The following is a 17,870-nucleotide window of genomic DNA, read 5'->3' on the forward strand; positions in this document are numbered from 1 at the left end:
GTATCTTTTTCTGCTGGTACCAGAGGACGACGCAGACCTTGTGTCCACTGCAGAAATCATAGGGGGCCCCCATTCACCTCCTCCATCCCAGGAGGATGAAACAACATCTTACAGCGAGAGAACCACGGTGAGTGCAGCTCTAGAAACAGCCTCTCTGTACCAATAGCAGGATGGGGCCTGTACATCCTTTCCCACCTCACATCCAAGCCCTGTGCTCCTGCAGGATGGGCGGGGGGGTCTCAGCTTGGTTCCTAGCCCATCCTACCCCATGCACCCTGACTGAGGAGTGTGTGATTGCACTCATGTGTGTGGTTTGCACTCCCACAACAGGGATGACGGGAGTGCCACTGCTTGCACACGTGCACCCATCCTGCATGACCCCTGACATTGCCTTCTGAGGGGACACTGACCCTACCTTCTCTTTGCTTGCAGCCAGCCTCCTCCCCAGCTCAGAAGCCTCGGCTGCCTGTGGCCAAGGTCAAGCCAAAGAAGGCAAAGGGACTCTTCAGCTGAAAGGTTGCTGCCACCCCTCCCCAATAGTCTCTGCTCCCCCCAGCATCCGAGAAAGAGAGTGCAGGGCACCCATGCATCCTCTACCTCTTCTCCTGCATCTCCTGGTGAACCCTGTGCAAGGTCATGGCCCCCTCCTGAGATGTCTCCAGCTGAGGAGATGGAGCTCCTTTCTTCAACAGTGCCTTAGGAAACAGCTTTTCTTCCCTGGTGCAGAGCTTGCTCAAGCTTCTTCTCACGGCAAAGCCATTGCTGGACCTGGGAGAAGCAGGAAGGATGCTGCCAATGGGTGTGGGACAGCCAGGGCTCTGGCATAGCTGTAGGGTTTGGCTGTTCTCATGTGGGTTTCCAATAAAGGGCTGTGTCTGGGTGAGATTCTCTCTCCTGCTCTGTCCCACTGGGCCCATAGTGTCCAGGAAGGGGTGAAACCCCTGGTGCTCAGGCTGGCCCTGCTGTCCCAGGGGCTTGCAGCAGCTCTGGACAGAGGGGAGATGACAGCAGCTCACTGCCGTGGTGTGGGATGGCAGCTCCAGAACCATGCTGTGCCTCATCCTGAGCAGCAGTATGTGGACTGGGGCATGCACAAGAGGACACCCAGACCATGGGGGCACAGCATGCTGAGGGGGCTGGAGCCCATGTTCTCCTTGTCCTACACCATGTGCTGGGGCCTGGAGCCAGGTGAAGCCCTAGCAGCAGCAGGCTGGCAAAGGCAGCAGACACCTCCACCATGGTTATTGGTCAGATGATATGGGGTTAATCCAAGCTTTGGTCTCCAAAGAGCAGGAGACAACCAAAACACTAACACACTGAATGCTTCCAGGCCTGGAGCATGTTACAAATGCTGCCTGGACACAAAGCACCACCTTTGCCCCTTCACAGCCCACCCATCCATCCATCCGTTAACTCTTGATCTCTTCATCTAGCCCTTGTGTCCACATGCTTCCTTTGGGACTGGGGCCCCATTCCTGTGCCCAAGTCAGGTCCTAAAACAGCAGGCAGAAAGCCAGGCAACAGCCAGACTGCAGCCTGTGGTGCTGCTCTCCTGGGGCAGGGACCCATGCCCCCAGCTGCCCTGCTTCTTGGGGCTGGGCCAGCTGCAGTCATGCTGCCTGTTCTCCTGGTCAGCAAGGGGGAAACAAAAACATCCGGAGCAGCCCCTGTGTCTTGTGGAAGGGGAATGAAAAGGGCCTTTGCTGGGCCACAGCCGATCAGCCACAGAGCAAGTGCAAACGGTTGCTTTTTATATTTCCTCTCTAAGGGAGCAGCATGGAGGGCAGAGTGGGTGGTGAGAAGGAGAAGCCATGGGATGGGGAGCTTGTACCAACAGCAGTAACTACATATCCTGCATTCTCTCATCTGCAAGCATCTTACCTTGGCAGCTTTAGGTCTGCCTGATGGGCACTTTTCCCCAGGGAGGGTCCTGCTACTAGCTGAAGCATTATGACTGGGGCAGCAGGAGCTTAACAGCTCTCTGTTTCATGTCTTCTGTCACCAGCTTGTCCCCCTGGTTCAACCTCTGATCCATTCATGTGGGCTCTGTCTTATGGTCCAGGAGCTGCTCTGTTGCAAACCAAATCCCTCAGGTCCCTGCTGGTTCTGGGGTTCATGCTGCTCCCTCATGCATGCCAAGCATATTCAGGAGGAGGGTTTATTACCGACTGAGGGCATCTGTCTGGTGTATCCCCTTTGGGTCTGAGGAGACATCATGGGAAGGGGTGGAGGGGACACATTCCCAACCCAGCTGTGCCAGTGACTGATGGACTCTGTAGAGGGGGAGCAGGTGGTGCAAACCATCACCTGCATCCCTGGGTCATCCCAGATACCAGCTGCACCAGACAGTGTCTCTGCTTCCCCCTGGGGTGCTCAACTCAGAGGAGCCAGTCCCAGGGATGCTTCAAGGATGTTGCTCATGAGCCTTGTCCTGCTGCACAGTAAGTCTCTGTGGGGTGTCCTGCAGCCTGTGCTCATGGATGGATGAGCACCCCAGTGGGCATCAGGTGGGAGTAAAGACCTGCTGCAGGGATAGATGCTGTTCCGTTCACCCTGCTCCCAAGGCAAGGGAAGGTGGGGATGCAGGAGAATGGATGTGAGATAAATAAAAACAGGAGAGTGAAGACAGCAGGAAAAAGAGCTTTGCCAATGCCCCCTAGGGAACCACAGGGACCCTGGCCCCCAAGACTCCAGTGTGGGGCCACTGGTGCCTCCCTGGCCCAGGCTGTTGCCAGCTCTGGGGAATGTCACTACTCATTGTCCCATCCTGTCCCGCTGGGGTCTCCTTCCCTGTCCCCACCCCCTCCTCCCTGGAGCCGGCTGGATTTGAGCTCCCGACGCACATTAAAGGCCACAAGTTCGGCCTTGGCCTCCATAAATTTGATTCCATAAATATTAGTTTTCGCAGGGTTTAATGAAGCCGTTATGCCGGGCACGGCCCAGCACCCCGACCCGTGCCCTTAATAAGGGCTCTGTGGCCTCGATTAAAGGGACCTTTCAATCGCTGTCAAGTATTTTTAGAAAAGGAAAAGAAAAAAAAAAAAAAAAGAGAGAGAGAGAGGGAGAGAGAGAGAGAGAGAAGAAGACGACCAAGGCAGCGAATAGGGAGAGGAAAATCTCAAACCCATTCAGTGCAAAAATAGAGAAATAGCACCACCTAGACTGCTTGGCCCCGCTCCGCCACCCGTCCCTCCTGCGCAGCGCCCGGCTCCGGGCAGCCCTGGGAGCCCAGCAAGGGGTCTGTGGGATGCTGCACTCCCGCTCAGGGCAGGGACAGTAGGATGTGGTGAAGGGGAAAGCCAAGATGCAGAGGAAAGAGGAACTGGTGCACAGTTGGAATGCAGGCAGGAGCAGGATGTGGTAGCCAGGCATCCCAGTGGTGCCTGAGAGTGGCTGAGTGTTGGGAGAGATGCTGTGCAACACAGGGATGGATGCTGCATCCCTCCCCACCTCTGCTAGAAGGTAATTCCTCCCTGTGACCTAGTGCTGCAGCAGCAAGCGTCCTTCCTACTAGTTGCCTGTGCAGGAATCTCACTCCCCAAGCAAAATTCCCCCTTTACCCACTGGTTATCTGCCCCTGTCCCAGCCTGCAACCACCTCCACATACACCCAGCTCTGGCTGCTCTGTCATGCCTGGGGCACCTGTCCATGTCTGCAAGCTGCAGCCCCTGCTGGCCTGTCCCAACTGACCCCATGTGCCAGTGGGCTTTGCCTGGCAGGGACACTGACTGACACTGGGAATGCTGCATGGAGAGGTGATGAACTCTGCACTTTGTGACAGGACACTGCCACTGCTTGGCCAGAACCAATGCAGGATGTCAGGGCCTCTGCATGGGTAGGAGTTGCTGGCAAACTCAACTCCCAGTCTTCCATTCTGGGTCTCCATGGGATATGAATGCTGTTACCAGCGAGGGCAGGGTTAGGCTGCTTGCTGTGAGCCTGGAGCTACTGGGAGAGGGACAGAGGTGTGTGGCATGTATGTTGCATGCTGGCAGGCTGCAGAGGTTATTTGGAAGTCTAGGCTTGGGTCACTGATAGTCCAGTAGGGAACTTCTCCCTGGGAAAGTGCCCCAGTCTCCAGATGCAGGGACATCCCAGATGATCCTGCTCCACAGTCCCTGGTGATGAGCAAAGTGAGAAGCTGAGTTTATTCCTTTCAGTGGGAGTACAAACAACTCTGGAGGATCCTGTGGACCTAGTCCAGGGTCCACAGGGTCTGATTTTCCTGTGCCAGTGCAGGCCTGAGAAGCCAAAGGCAGGGATGAAGAATGGTGCTGTGGCATGTCTCGTCTGCTCTTTCTGCTAATGCCATTAGAATGCTCCACTGAAAGGATCAGCTGAAGAGATGTAGAAGTGGGGTGGCCTGACACTCTTGCTCCATTATGTGCAGGAGCAGTGGGACATCTGCACCCCACCATCCTGCACAGTGGTAGGACTTCACAGAGGCTCTAGGCACTGTTTTTGGGTACCTGGTATGAAAACCAGTATGAAAACCTGCTGGACCATGACTACTGAGTATGAAAACCTGATGGAGACACCTCTGGTCAGCTGCACTTTACTGCAGCTCCTGAAAAGGAAATGGTCTACTGGGGCCACTGGACAGCAGCATCCCAAGCCTGTGGGTGCTGCTGGATCCACAGCCTCCATCCCTCTTGGTCTGCTAAGACCAGCAAAGCCCTGCAGCAGGAACTGGGTATCTGGCCAGGCTATTCCAGCCTGACCACTGCATATCCCTATGAGTGACCTGTGCTCTATGCCCCCTGAAGAGCTGGCAAGGGGACATCCCTGAGAGAGTTATGTGCATGGGGACATCCCAAGGCCCTGCCTCACCTGGGAAGATCCTAGGGAGCCAAAGGGGGTGCAAGCAGAGCTGTGCAGGACCCCTCCCCAGCACAAAGCTGGGGGAGAACCAGGGGGGCCCTGCAAACCCTTGCTCCTGAAATCAGGGTGTTATATTTACTTTCCCCTTTTGGCAGCTAGAAGGGGAAGCCCATCCCAGCCCCTCATTGTTGTCTCAGCGAGTTAATCAGATGCCATAATCCTGTTGTGGAAATATCGGGCCTCCCTGGAAACAATGGGGAGCGAGAATATTGTGGTTAAATTTCAACCAGCTGCCTCCCTGCTCTGTTTGATCCCCGCCCGCAGGCCCGGGCCCCTGGCGAGCAGGCGGCGCGGCGGGGGCCGGAGCCCCGGGGGTGCCACCCCGTGCCCACTCCACCGCGAGGGAGCCCCCGCGGGTCGCACGGCGAAAGGGGGTGAAGGGTGTGCGGCGGCCCGGGCACGCCTCCGGGCGGCAGCGGGGCTGCCCCTGGGGGCAGGTGTCGGCGGGCACTCCCGACGGGGTGGGCTGCGGGGCTCGGCAGGGGGGAGGAGGCTGCGGACGGCCCGGGGCAGGTTCCACGGGGAGGAGGCGAGAGAGGGAGGGCGCTGGGAGGCTGGGACACGGGCAGGGTGCGGTCCTGGCGGTTCCCGGTCCCGGATCTCTTCAATTTCCCCTCTCACTCCTGCCCGGGGAGCGGAGGCAGCGGCGGCTTCGGCTCCGGCTCCGGCTCCAGCCCCGCCGCGCTGACCGCCGAGGCGCAAACCGCGGAGGGCTCCGGCAGCGCCGAGCCCCGCGCCCCGCAAGCTGCCGCTCGCCTGCCAAAACAAACGGCCCTTCGCTATTTATTGCCGCCGCCGAGCCACAGCAGCTCAGAGCGGGCCGACGCCTGCCCGCCGCACCGGGCAGCCGGAGCGCACCCGCGCCGGGCAGCCGCCGCGCCCCGCCGCCGCCGGCACCGGCACCGGCACCGGCACCGGCACCTGCCCACCGGCTGCGCGCCGCATGGGGAGCCCCGGGGCGGGCGGCGGGAGCGACGGCCGAGCCTAGCGGGGACCGCGGAGCCGCCGGTGCCCCGGGCCGCCCCGGGGCCGCCGGGCGCGCCATGAAGCCGGCGCGGCTGCTGCTGCTGCTGAGCGGGTGCGCGCTGCTGCTGGCGCCGGCCGTGCGCGGCTGCGGGCCGGGCAGGGTGGTGGGCAGCCGCCGCCGCCCGCCCCGCAAGCTCATCCCGCTCGCCTACAAACAGTTCAGCCCCAACGTCCCCGAGAAGACGCTGGGGGCCAGCGGCCGCTACGAGGGCAAGATCGCGCGTAACTCGGAGCGCTTCAAGGAGCTCACGCCCAACTACAACCCCGACATCATCTTCAAGGACGAAGAGAATACCGGCGCCGACCGGCTTATGACCCAGGTACGGCCCCACCGCCACCCGCTTCTACCCCCGCGCCGGGCATCTGCGGGCATCGGGGGCTGCTCCGGAGCGCCCTGCTCCCCACTGTCCGGGGGCAGTGCGACCAGCAGCACCCGGCGCTGCGGCTTCCCCGCCCTGTCCTGGGCATCTCGGTGTCCGGCCCGGGCTGCCTGCGGTGCAGCGAGTGCATCTCCCTTCTCCGGGCACTGCAAAGCTCTGCCCCTTCGGTTGCGCTGTGCACGTCGGACAGCACGCTGCTCTTTGGAACGGCAGCACCCTGCTCCCGCGGCCGCCAGCAGCCTGTCTTCCCAACTTTCCCCATTGGCCCTCGGAGCCTGTGGCACCTATATCTGGCTGCATCCCGAGATGTGCCCTTTTGCCTCCCGAGCTGGCAGCACCCTGCAATGGTGCCCCCTAACCCATGTCCCACTGGCCCCCGAGCTAGCAGCACTGTGCCCTCCAAACTGGCATCAGCCTGTCTTGGTGCCCCTGAGCAATGACACACTACCCCCGATCCAGCAGCATCCTCCCACATACCCCCGATCCAGCAGAGCTGTGCCGTGCTGTTCCCTGGTCCGGCAGCGCCCTGTCCTGCTGCACCCATCCTTCCCTTGCCCCTCTGCTCTGCCTACTCACTGGCAGAGCAGGCAGCCTGCCTGTCGGATCCGAGGGATAGAGCCTGGTGTGCTGGCAGGGAGGAGAGTAGGCTCCAGGAGTGCTCTTGCTGACCTTGTCCCCAGTCTGACACTGAAACCCTCAGTGCCTCCTCTTTCCTGTATGTCTCGGGTGGGATGGTGAAGGGTGCTCGATGGGGACAATTTGCTGCACTGAGGGATGGGGACAACCTGTTACTGCAGTCAGCTTACAAGTGCCCTGGGCCAGCAGGAAGGAGGTGGGGGGGAGATGACACAGAGGACGGCAGAGAAGGGAGGGTGATGCTGGACGAAGGTTACTCCGTGTTTTAATATTGCCAAGAGAATGCCTGAGGGCTTCAGGAATGCAGATAAGGAGCCGCACGGCCTTGCTAAGAAACCTGGCCACCAGCTTCAGCACTGGGTTACAGCCTGAGTGAACTCCTGGGGAAAGTGGGGGGGAGCTGGTGCTGCCCCTCTGAGCGCTGCATTCCCCGGTCAGGGGGCTGGTGGGTCAGCATGGGTGGCTGGGATGGCAGGCACTGAGGAAGGCTCTGACTGGGGTTTCTGACTGAGGTGTTGATAACACTGGGAGGAGAAGCTGCTTGCGTGCTGGCTTGACAGCTCTGCAACCCCGTGTGTCCTGGGAGCAGGGACTATGGCCCAAGATGGTTTTCAGGCTGGGGACTGTAGCAGAGGATCCCCTGCAAGGCATCACCAAGACTGAGGAGTTGCACAAATTGTGGTTGCTGGTTACTAGAGCCCCAGGGTTAGGCTGGAGTCCGCCTCCTCTGGGGAACAGCTTTAGGGATACTTGAGGAAGAAGTGAGCTCCTCTGGTCCCTACATCGGGGAAGTAGGTGACATCATATTGCAGGCAGGAGAGTGCTTCTGGCTGTGTTGTCTTGAGAGTGCTCCCACCAGCTGCCTTAACCCAACCAGTGCCCCTCGGCACCCCTGGGAGAGCTCCACGTGCCACCTGCCAGCCTAACAATTCCCACTCTACTGCTACATTGTTGGCAGAGTACCTGGAAGCTCCCTGATCTTCTTGGAGTGTCCAAATGAGTGTTCCTACTCCAGCAGGGTCCCTGACCACCACACATGCATGCCCAGATGGGTACCACGGTGCCTTGGGCAGCTCTGCAGGGAATTGTTCCCTTTGCTATGGAGGCAGCATGATTTCTAGTAGCTTGCTGCCATTCCCACAGCCCTTTGGGCTTGTCCTATGGCCCCTGACTGTGGGAGATGCCCCCAGACATGGGAAGTCTGGCTCTGGCACCATGTCCTATGTTGCTATGGGTTGGGAAAGGCCATTGACCCAACTCCTTGTCCCTTCCCCCAGTGCACTGGCTTTTACTGCTGTTGACTCACTTCAAACCTGTTTTCTTTCCCCAAGTCCAAGGGTCTGGGTGTCCCAGGCAGCCGGAAGATGCCGCCTGCTTAGAGGAGTGGGTAGTGCTGCTCTCTGCCCGCCTTTCCTTTATCGTTTCATCTTCCTCAAGAATTCCAGTGTGTTTGCTCTCACTGGTCCCACTCGGAGGTGCTGAGATAAGGCTGGAGGCAGAGCATGCCTCACCTCTCCCCAGCAGCCTGGCCCAGGAATGTCTTGGGTCCCCTGCCCCCATGGAGTCCCAACCCTAAGCCTCTCCCTACCCTAACCATCACTCCTTGCAGCCACTGTTTGTCCAACTGACATGGAGACCATGGTGCCAGACCTTGCAGTGGTGAAGAATTTCTCATGGAGACCTTGGGATAGGACTTTTGGCTTCCTTTGGGAGAAACCTCACTTCAGGAGGAGATGCTAGTAGGATCCCTCTTCTCCTGGACAGGCTCTGGACATGGGGGAAGCTGTGACCAAGCACACTCCATTCACAACACCTCTGCTGAGATTATGGTCACACCTGAGTGTCCTGCATACCTCCCCTGAGATGTATCTGAGGTCCCTTCTGACTGCGCCCCATCTTGGAGCTCTGCTGTTCCTTCCAGACCTTCTGCCTTCCCTAAAGAGGTTTGGCTTGCCCCACAGGACACAGTTCTGTCCTCAGTCTGAACATGAGAAGGGAGATGCAAAGTTTTGGCCATGGGTAGAACTTCTCTGCTCAGCCCAGCCCAACATCCCCAGGGTGTTCACCATGATATGTATGGGACAACAGAGCCACCAGCTCAATGTGGTCTTATGGGGCTCCATTCTACATGTGACCTGGGGGTGCCCGGTCATCTGCATTACTACAGGGACAAGATGTGCCCTCCCTGCAGCCACAATCAAACACAGAGCCTGTGGACAGCCCATGCTTACGGGTTTCTTGGTCCCTGCCTACCTGTCTGTGCCGGCAGCAGAGCTCCTGGGCAGGCAGTGCCCATCCCTACCTGCTTCCTGCTGCCCATGCCTGCTCCCTGACCATTGCTGCCTGCTCCTTGCCCATCCCTCTACATCCCTGTCCTTTGTTGTCTTTCTGCTTCCTGTGCCTGCTCCCTGTCCATCCCCACCTGCTCACCCCTGCCTATCATTGCTTGCTCCGTACTTATTTTTGCTCATCCCTTCCTGGTCCCTCCTCATAGTTGCTTCCTCCCTACCCATCCATGGCCGTTCCTTGTCCGCCCTGCCAACCCGTGCCTGTTCCCCATCCGTTACTACCTGCTCCCTCACCGACCTGCCTGTGCCTGCCTGGTCCTTGTCCATTGGTTCTTGCTCCCTGCCCGTCCCTGCCGGTCCCTGCCCGTGCTCTGACACCTGCTGGCCACCGATGGCACCGGCAGAGGCGGGGACAGAGTGCTCCGGGGCTCTGCCTGACGCTGTCCCTGCTTAGGGGAAAAGGCTTGGAGGGTCTCCATGTTTCTGTGAGGGCAGAGTGCCTCTGGAGGACAGAAGGGCTGGCAGTGAGGGCAGGAGGGGTGCCCAGAGCGGGGTGCTGGCGCGGGAGTGGCAAGGGGATGCCTGAGTGATGGCTGGAGGATGCAGGGGGGCATTGCATTGCCTCCAGTGTTGAACCCCCTTACCGCGGGGTCTCAGTGGAGGTGGGGGCTTTGGGAGCAGCTTGTGCCATGTGCCAAGTGGCACCACGGTGGTGCTGGATGGGGACAAAAGTCAGTCCCCTCCCTCTTCCTCCTCCCCTCACCTAGCAAACTGTTTGTCCAGCACCTTCCTGGCTTATCTCCCCACACCCAGGGAGCTGTGGGATGACGGCAGACCTCATGTGGGGCAAAGGCCTGCCTGGCACTGCCCTTCCCAGGGCCCAGACCCTGCCAAGTGCAAACGGGTTTCCCCAAGAGCAGCAGCACCCACCTTCCCGGGATGAGAGCAGGTGCTTGGGGATAGGATGATAGCCTACATTTTGGGGAGTGAAGCTCCCTGCAGAAGCAGTGCTGGGGCATTTTTGAGCCCAGGGATGTAGCCAGCATCAAGTTTTAAAGCTCTTGCTCATGCCTACTGTGTTTCTCTCAATGACCTATGACATACCATGCTGGGGGAGTCCCAGTACTGAGCTGGGCATCATGCGAAAACATCTCCAGGTGTGGCTGTTTTTTAAGCTGCTGTCCAGCCACTTCACTTAATGCTTCCCAGAACTGGCCTTGTGCATGGTAATGAATGCTCTATCCTTAGCCCTGATTTTATGTGACTCTTCAGGACCTCACAGCATCTCTTTTCCAGCCCTAGTCCGTTCACCTGGGTTTCTACAGAAGCTCCCATATTGCTTTTTCTACACTTTTTCTTTCTCTCCTCCATCCTTTTAGAAACAGGGCAAGTGACCAGAAGTGGGGGCCTGTACTTATGCAAGTCAAGCACACAGAGTTTTGGACCCTCCCTGACCTTCAGATGCAGCTGGGGTATGCGGGGCAGTGCAGAATGAGGCTGAGAGGACTGTAGCACAGGCATTTGGGACTGGCAATCCCTCTGCTTGCTGGAGAGCATCACCACATGAGGCAGGGTACTCACCTTGCTTGAGTGGCCTCTCTGAGCACCAGGTCTGGTGCTTTTAAGATCTGCTGCTGTTCCTCAGCCCAGGCTTTTCACTCCCCTTGTGGTGGGCAGAGGTGAAGAGGGCTTCACTCCACATCCTTTCTGCTCCAGCACAACAGAGCAGGTTTGACATTTCCCATGTGAGCAGAGGATGAAGCTGTGAGGCTGTCCAGTGCTCTGTCCTTGTTACTCAGTACTAAAGGAGTCATACCAAGCACAGCTGTTCTGAGGACTGGGCATTGTTTCATTTGTGCCTGGGGACCCTGGGACATCTTCCCAGCCAGGACGAAGCAGGACTGAAGCTCTTGCATCCTCCTCCTTCCCCAGGTGGAAACCCCTGTTGTGTGCACACCCCTGTGCCAAACTGGAGCATCAGGCACTGCAGGGAGTCTGGAGGGCATGGGCTAGATAAAGCACCTCAGTTTCTCAGATCTTAGTCTGCTGGACCAGTCCCCAGTGGGCCTAAGGGCCCAAAGAGGCTTCATGGAAGCATGGTGGGATACAACCTGCCAACCAGGCAGCTAACCCCTCCCTCCAAAAAGCTTTTACTGACTCTGCCCCTCTGCCCTGCAGCGCTGCAAGGACCGCTTGAACTCCCTGGCCATCTCTGTCATGAATCAGTGGCCAGGGGTGAAGCTGAGGGTGACGGAGGGCTGGGATGAGGATGGGCACCACTCAGAGGAGTCGCTGCATTATGAGGGCCGAGCTGTGGACATCACAACCTCGGACAGGGACCGCAACAAGTACGGCATGCTGGCTCGCCTGGCTGTGGAGGCTGGCTTTGATTGGGTCTACTACGAGTCCAAAGCACACATCCACTGCTCTGTCAAGTCAGGTAAGACAGGGGTAGGGGGCAGTGAGCAGGGCCAGGGGCCTGACCCCCTCTTACGGCATGCCTGGGGATCTTGGCTGGCTGGGTGACGTGCTCCTGCAGGGGGTGCTGGCTCTTGCAACCTGATTTCCCTATCTAGGGCAGACAGTCAGGTGGGGAGTGAGTCACACACCTGTGGCCAGCAGTACCATGGGGCAAATTCCCCATCTGGCTCCCATAGACCTAGATAGACCTAGATCCTGATCCATTCTCTTCACTCCTCTCCTTTTCTTGGCCCACATCCCCTTATTCCCCGACTTGTTCGCTCAGTCTGCACATCACATCTGTCTCCATGCCTCTGCCCTTGCAGTCCCTTAATGCCCATGCTAAGCCTTATTCAGCCCTGCCGTCCTCCACTGCTGCCTGCTCTCGAGCTTCTGCTGTCGCAGCAGCATCTGTCCAGCCTTGCCTAGCCAGGGATGGGGTCAGGGACACCCAGGCAGGAGCGGGCAAGGGTACCCTGGTATCAGCTTTTCACTGTGCAGCACCATCTGCGGAGGGGAGCAGAGCTGGGTGGTGCTGTGAGGGGCGCTATCATCGCTGGTGGCGTTTGCTTTCCTCCGTGCAGTGCATGGGGGGGGCGGGGGGGAGGCAAGGAGGGAGCTGCTCTCAGCTGCCCGTGGCCAGGAGGGGATTACGTAGTGTGCGAGGTGCCCCCAGCCCGGGGAGAAGCAGCTCTGCCCGGGATGCTGCGCTCGGCGGAGCGGCCTCGCTGGCTGTGGGCTGCAGAGGGCAGCAGTGCCCCGCGCACGGCACCGGCCGCCGCCGCGAGGGGCCGTGCCGCTGCCCGTGTCGCGACAAGCTGGGGAGGGCTGTGCCTGTGCGTGGGCTTGCGTGGACACAGAGGCAGCCTCGGCGGCCGCACGCACTCCCGTGCCGCAGAGCCGTGCCTGCACGCGGAGCCCTCGCACACGCAGGCACAGAGGGCTGTGCCAGCACACGCACACCCACACCCGTGCCCGTGTGCCGTGTGCCGCGGCTGTGCCGGGCTGGTGTGCCGGGGCTGCTCCGCGCCTCTTGTCCCCGGGCTCGGCTCCCACCGCACTCTGCCTGTCCTACTGCCCTAGCCCGCAGCCAGCGGCTCGACATCCCCAGACGCCAGCCTGGTCCCCCGCGCTGACCCGCTCCCCCGTGCTGATGCCAGGACGGGCACAACGCCAGCCGGCGATGGAAGTGGGGCGACCGCACCGCGGAGAGGGAGTGATGCGCCCCCGAAGAAGAGGGACAAAACGTGGGCGAAGGACCAGGGCTTCCGTGCCCTGTGGCACCCTGTGGGGCTGACCAGAGGAGTGGGGCCAGGCTCTGAAGCAAGGACCATGACCCCAGAGCCTTGGGGCTGGCCAGAGGAGTGTAGCTGTGCCCCTGGAGAAGGACAGAGGCTCTCAATCCTGACATGTCCCCCTGGACCAACCAAAGAGGGATGCCCTGACCTCATGCCCTGAGGCCCTGAAGGGCTTCTAGAGGCTGGTCATATACCCCTCACTTTGCAACAGCTCCTCAGGGCTCTGGATCCCCCATATTTATCTCCAAGGCATGGGGAAACCAAGGGTGCATTGTGGAGGCTGTGGGGTACACATCCTGATCCCCCCAGAACTGTGTACAGAGGGCAGCCGGGCTGCCCCCTCTTAGTAAATGGCTTTTATTTTTGTATGGATTGCCCCATAACCTGTTTGATGTATTCTGTCTCTTCGGGTCCTCCCCTTCACCAACATACCCCTCTGTGCCCAGCACCTATGCCTTCCACTTCTGCCAGATGCCCCTCTCACCCTTCTGCAACCCCTTCCCACAGCTCTGCTTCCTGCCAGGGAATGCAGGGTGCAGGATTTGGGACCTGGCCTTCCAGAGCAAGGACAGGGCAGACACTGCACCTCACCTGAGTAATAAACAGATTCTGTCCCAGAGATGGATGCCTCTCTTCATGGGCCTGGGGGCTGGGATTTGGCTCTGCCCAAAGCTGGGGAGTGATGGGGGCAGTGCCATTGGGGTTGGAACACTCAGGGATTAGATGAGGGTGCTGGGAGAGGGTCCTGAGAAGGGCTTAGAACTCAAGGAACTGTGCAGGGCTAGAGCAGGACCTTAAGGTGAGATGCCACTGACAGCTGGTGGGAGGGCATCCTATAGACACTGAGATGGGGGTTGCTGGGACTTGGGGGAACAGGGCTGCTGGAGTAGATAATCACCATTTCTTGGGAAGTCAGGGTTCTCTGCTAAATGCCAGGATGGGCCCCTTGTGACACTTGGGGACTTGCTGCATCTTTTCATCTGGTGGACCTCTGTGCCACCATCCCAGAAGACAAGCCCCAGAGAGTTTGGGTCCTTTACCCTGTGGCAGAGAAACCCTGCCCAGGAGGTTAGTGACTTTTGCTTGATGATGGCCACAGGTTGTGACAGCTCCCTGCAATCTAGAGAAGGGGGAAGGCTGACATAAGTGGTGCAGGGTTGAGCAGGTGGTAGAAGGGAGCAAGGCTGCAGCATGGGGTGGAGTGGCGCTGCAGTGCTGGGGAAGGGCACTGCATCCTGCACTGTTCCTTGTAGCAGCCCCACAGGTGGTACTCGGGACCAGCACTGCAAGGAATGGGGGTGCTGTGTGTATGCAGACTGAGACCAGGCACTCTGCTCCTCAGCTGCCACCGCTCAGGGCTCTGCCAATGCTTTTTCAAGTTTCAGGTGCCCCCTGGCACTGACTGTCTTGCACATTTGGAGATGTGGTTGTGTCCCACTTTCCTTGCCAGGTGGGTTCTGGGACCTGGCTCTTTAGAGCAGACCCAGTGCCTTGAGACCATGCTGGAACCCCCAAGTGTCACCTCAAGTGACACGGTGGTGGGGGACCAGATGCCTAGGGGGGCTGGATTGGTGGCTGGGGTTGTGTAGGGGACACACTCACATTTGTGATGCCAGGACAAGGTTATCCCTGGGTGGGCAAAGCTGGGCATCCTGGGAAGGTGTCTATGCCTTGTGGAAGGGTGATGCCGAGGGTCTGGCTAATGGGTAACCCTCCTGTCCTCTCTCTCCCTGTGCAGAGCACTCGGCCGCTGCGAAGACAGGGGGCTGCTTTCCTGGGCGGGCACTGGCAACGCTGGAGGACGGTGCCCAGACTCCACTGTGGGCACTGCGCCCGGGCCAGCGAGTGCTGGCAATGGACGGGGCGGGCAGGCCCACCTACAGTGACTTCTTGGCTTTCCTGGACAAGGAGCCCCGTGCCCTCACCACGTTCCATGTCATCGAGACACGGGAGCCACCCCGGCGCCTGGTCCTGACGCCCACCCACCTACTCTTTGTGGCAGAGAACGCTTCAGCACCGACCACCCACTTCCGCCCCATCTTCGCCAGCCTTGTGCGCCCTGGACATTTCGTGCTTGTGGCAGCAGGGGGAGGCAGCTTGCAGCCTGCCGAAGTGGTGGGGGTGCGGGACCGGAGGGACGTGGGAGCCTATGCCCCGCTGACACGCCACGGGACACTGGTGGTGGATGGTGTGGTGGCCTCCTGCTTTGCCCTGGTGCAGGAGCAACAGCTGGCGCAGCTGGCCTTCTGGCCACTCCGGCTCTACCACAGCCTGGTGGGGTGGCCAAGGGCACAGGGGGATGGTGTGCACTGGTACTCAGGGCTGCTCTACCGCCTGGGCAGGCTGCTCCTGCCCCCCGACAGCTTCCACCCACTGGGGGTACCCCGGGCGGAGAGCTGAGGGTGCACCACAGCCGCAGCCAGCACTGCTGGTGGAGGTGGTGGCTGCAGGGTGACTCACTGGGAGCTAGCACCCCCTCCCAAACCTGGGTACCCATGGGGAGCTGCCTCCAGCCCCTGCCTGTTTGGGTTACAGCCACCTCCTGGTCAGGGGGCACCGAGGCTCCCCAGCTTGCCTACTCCATGCTCACTCCCCCCCTCCTCACCTCCTGTTCCTGGGAGCGGGGGGGAGGCATGAAGGGCTTCCCCTGGGACAGGGGGTGTGCCCCAGCTGGATCCACATGCTGCTATGTGTGTGTGTGTGTGTGTGTGTGTGTGATGTGTGTGTGCGTGGGCTGAATTAGCTAATGATGGAGGTCTGATCAAGGAGTGGGAGCTGGAAGAGGAGAGAGCCCTGGCTGCTCCTCCAGGACTCCTAGACAGTTCTGCACCCAGTGGGGAGGCTTTGGGAGAGGGGCCTTAGGCCCCTTTGCTAGTCAGCCTGGGTGGGAAGGGCAGGCAATGCTGTTTCTACCTCTGGGACATGGTAGATGGGAAGAGGGTGATACAGGTATTGTGACAGCTCTGTCATGAGAGCTCTGTCTTGGTAACAAGTGCCACTGGGGAGTGGGGATGACGAGCTCTGCCCAAAGCGAACACTGTAGCCACCCAGCTAGGCATGCTCATGGAACTGCTGTGACAGCATGGGGAGCTCCAGATGGAAAGAGGAGGCTGCAGAGGCAAGCACATAGGCCAGAACATGGGCAGGAGGGTGCAAATGTCAGCCAGGTATGGGCACACACTGGTAGGGGTGGAGAGAGTAAGGGCTGCAGCCCCAGTCTTCTGGAGTCTGGGGAAAGAAAGCGGCAGGGAAGAAAGCGGTCGCTCCCTTGCCTTCCCAGCATCCTGTCTGAGCTGGCTTATCCAAAAAGCCTTTTCCACTGCAAAGCTAAAGAAACTCAATCTTCAGACCCTGCCTGGCCTGACCTCCACAACCCACCAGTACCCCAAAGCCTCAGGGTAACTCATTGCTGCTCACCCACTCCCAGGACCTGCGGGGGGTCAGAGCTGCAGCCAGAGTTACCCCCCTCCAAATCTTAGCTGGAGCCTCAGCCTTCCCTAGCTCCACATTAGCAGAGGTGAGAGGGATGAGGGGGGCTGTGACCCACATTCCCCCTGCGGCATCACGCGTCTTTATTTATTTATCTGCTCTTTGTATGTACCATAGAGGCAGCATGGGTGCATGCAGGCTGAGATGGGAGTGGTGGGGGAGGTGTTTTGGTTTTTTTTAAACAAAAAGCAGAAATTATTTAAAGATTATTTTAAAGCACAGCTTTTTTGGTGATTGTTGTCCAGGACAAAGTGAGGGAGTGCGAGCATGGCCGACAGCAGGTGTATTTTTGTCTCTTCACTGGATGCACCTTTCCTGGTTTGGGACACGGCCCAATAAATCCATCATCTCCCAGGTGGCAGCTCTGAGCTCTGGAGTGGAGAGGGCAGGCAGGGGTCAGGGATGTTTAATGTGCCCGTCATAGCTGGAGGCTGTGGGATTGACCCAGGGTACATAGGACCAAACTGTTACTGAGGCCACCTGGAAACTAGGGCAAGTGGGGTAGGATGTAATAGGTATTACAACACAGAACTACCAGGAAACCTCTCCATCCCAGTCTGGACCCATCACCCTAGCACCCGTTCATGCTGGGACACCTTTCCCTACCATTCCCATCATCACTAAACCCACTAAACCAGTGCTACCAGAAAAGATGGACCCCATACTCTGTAGACAGGGTTTCCAGTGTCACTAGTGCTAGTCACTGCTGACTGTTCCCTCACCCTCTGCCAGCCCTCTCACCCCTCTAGCATATCCCCTGCCAGCAGAAGGGAAGACCCCCAGCCAGCACCCCACAGTGCATCCCCATATCCATCCCACCCACACACCCTTCTGTGCACCCCCTGCCCCATTTCCAAGCTGCCCTGCCTTGATATCTTGGGTGGGGCTGGGAGCTTGGGGTCTCCCCGAGGCTTTCCTGGGACCCCACAGCATGGCAAGTGCTAAGCAATTCCACAGCAGGCTGTCAGTGAGGGCCCTCATCACCATGGCTAATTTAAGGCACTGCGAGGCGGCTGAGCTAATTTAATTAGGTTCTTATTACAGAGAAGGACAAATTGGTCCCCAGGGGGGCCATGGGGTCAGGTTTTTGAGAGGCGCTTTATGGAGTGAAATTTCAATCAGGTTGTCGTCGCAGACGGGGAGCTGGAGGCAGAGGATTCATAAGGAGAGGATATGCTCTTTGGGGGACCTGGTGGTGGTGTGGGGACACCCATTAGTAAAATTCTGCGGTCTTTCTGAGGCTCCATTAACTCCCCCATAAGCCCCCATGGTGAGGATGTTGAGGGCAAAATGACATCCAGCTGATAGACGAGACATATGGGGGTCTTTTCCTTGCCTGGATGTCCTCCCATCTCTTGTCAGTCAGCTCCAGGAGAGCCAGGACAGCCTGGGGGCTGCTCCACTGCCCAGGG

General features: G+C 59.0%; 2 protein-coding genes across 2 annotated transcripts in view; both read left to right on the forward strand.

Moving 5' to 3' along the window:
* The window catches only part of NHEJ1 (non-homologous end joining factor 1), a 44,289-nt gene extending 43,606 nt beyond the window's left edge, over positions 1-683 (forward strand). The window contains exons 7-8 of the mRNA XM_050339258.1: positions 24-127; positions 433-683. Of these exons, the coding sequence (XP_050195215.1) occupies positions 24-127; positions 433-513 (185 nt within the window). The 3' untranslated portion in view covers positions 514-683. The remainder of the gene's footprint in view (positions 1-23; positions 128-432) is intronic.
* A 4,887-nt stretch (positions 684-5,570) lies between these two features.
* Positions 5,571-16,603, forward strand: IHH (Indian hedgehog signaling molecule). Its single transcript, XM_050339253.1, has 3 exons — positions 5,571-6,227; positions 11,390-11,651; positions 14,708-16,603. The coding sequence occupies exons 1-3, from the start codon at positions 5,925-5,927 to the stop codon at positions 15,367-15,369; spliced, it is 1,227 nt and encodes a 408-aa protein (XP_050195210.1). The 5' UTR covers positions 5,571-5,924; the 3' UTR covers positions 15,370-16,603.
* The last annotated feature ends 1,267 nt before the right edge of the window (positions 16,604-17,870 follow it).

The sequence above is a fragment of the Myiozetetes cayanensis genome, unplaced genomic scaffold (genome assembly GCF_022539395.1).
Source record: "Myiozetetes cayanensis isolate MyiCay16 unplaced genomic scaffold, myiCay2020 scf9, whole genome shotgun sequence".
NCBI lineage: Eukaryota > Metazoa > Chordata > Aves > Passeriformes > Tyrannidae > Myiozetetes > Myiozetetes cayanensis.

Excerpts from the sequence above, each read along its gene's own strand:
- IHH (XM_050339253.1), top strand. The coding sequence starts at position 5,925 with ATGAAGCCGGCGCGGCTGCTGCTGCTGCTGAGCGGGTGCGCGCTGCTG. Across the intron at positions 6,228-11,389 it reads CCGACCGGCTTATGACCCAG|CGCTGCAAGGACCGCTTGAA; the intron begins GTACGGCCCCAC and ends TCTGCCCTGCAG. Across the intron at positions 11,652-14,707 it reads CCACTGCTCTGTCAAGTCAG|AGCACTCGGCCGCTGCGAAG; the intron begins GTAAGACAGGGG and ends CTCCCTGTGCAG.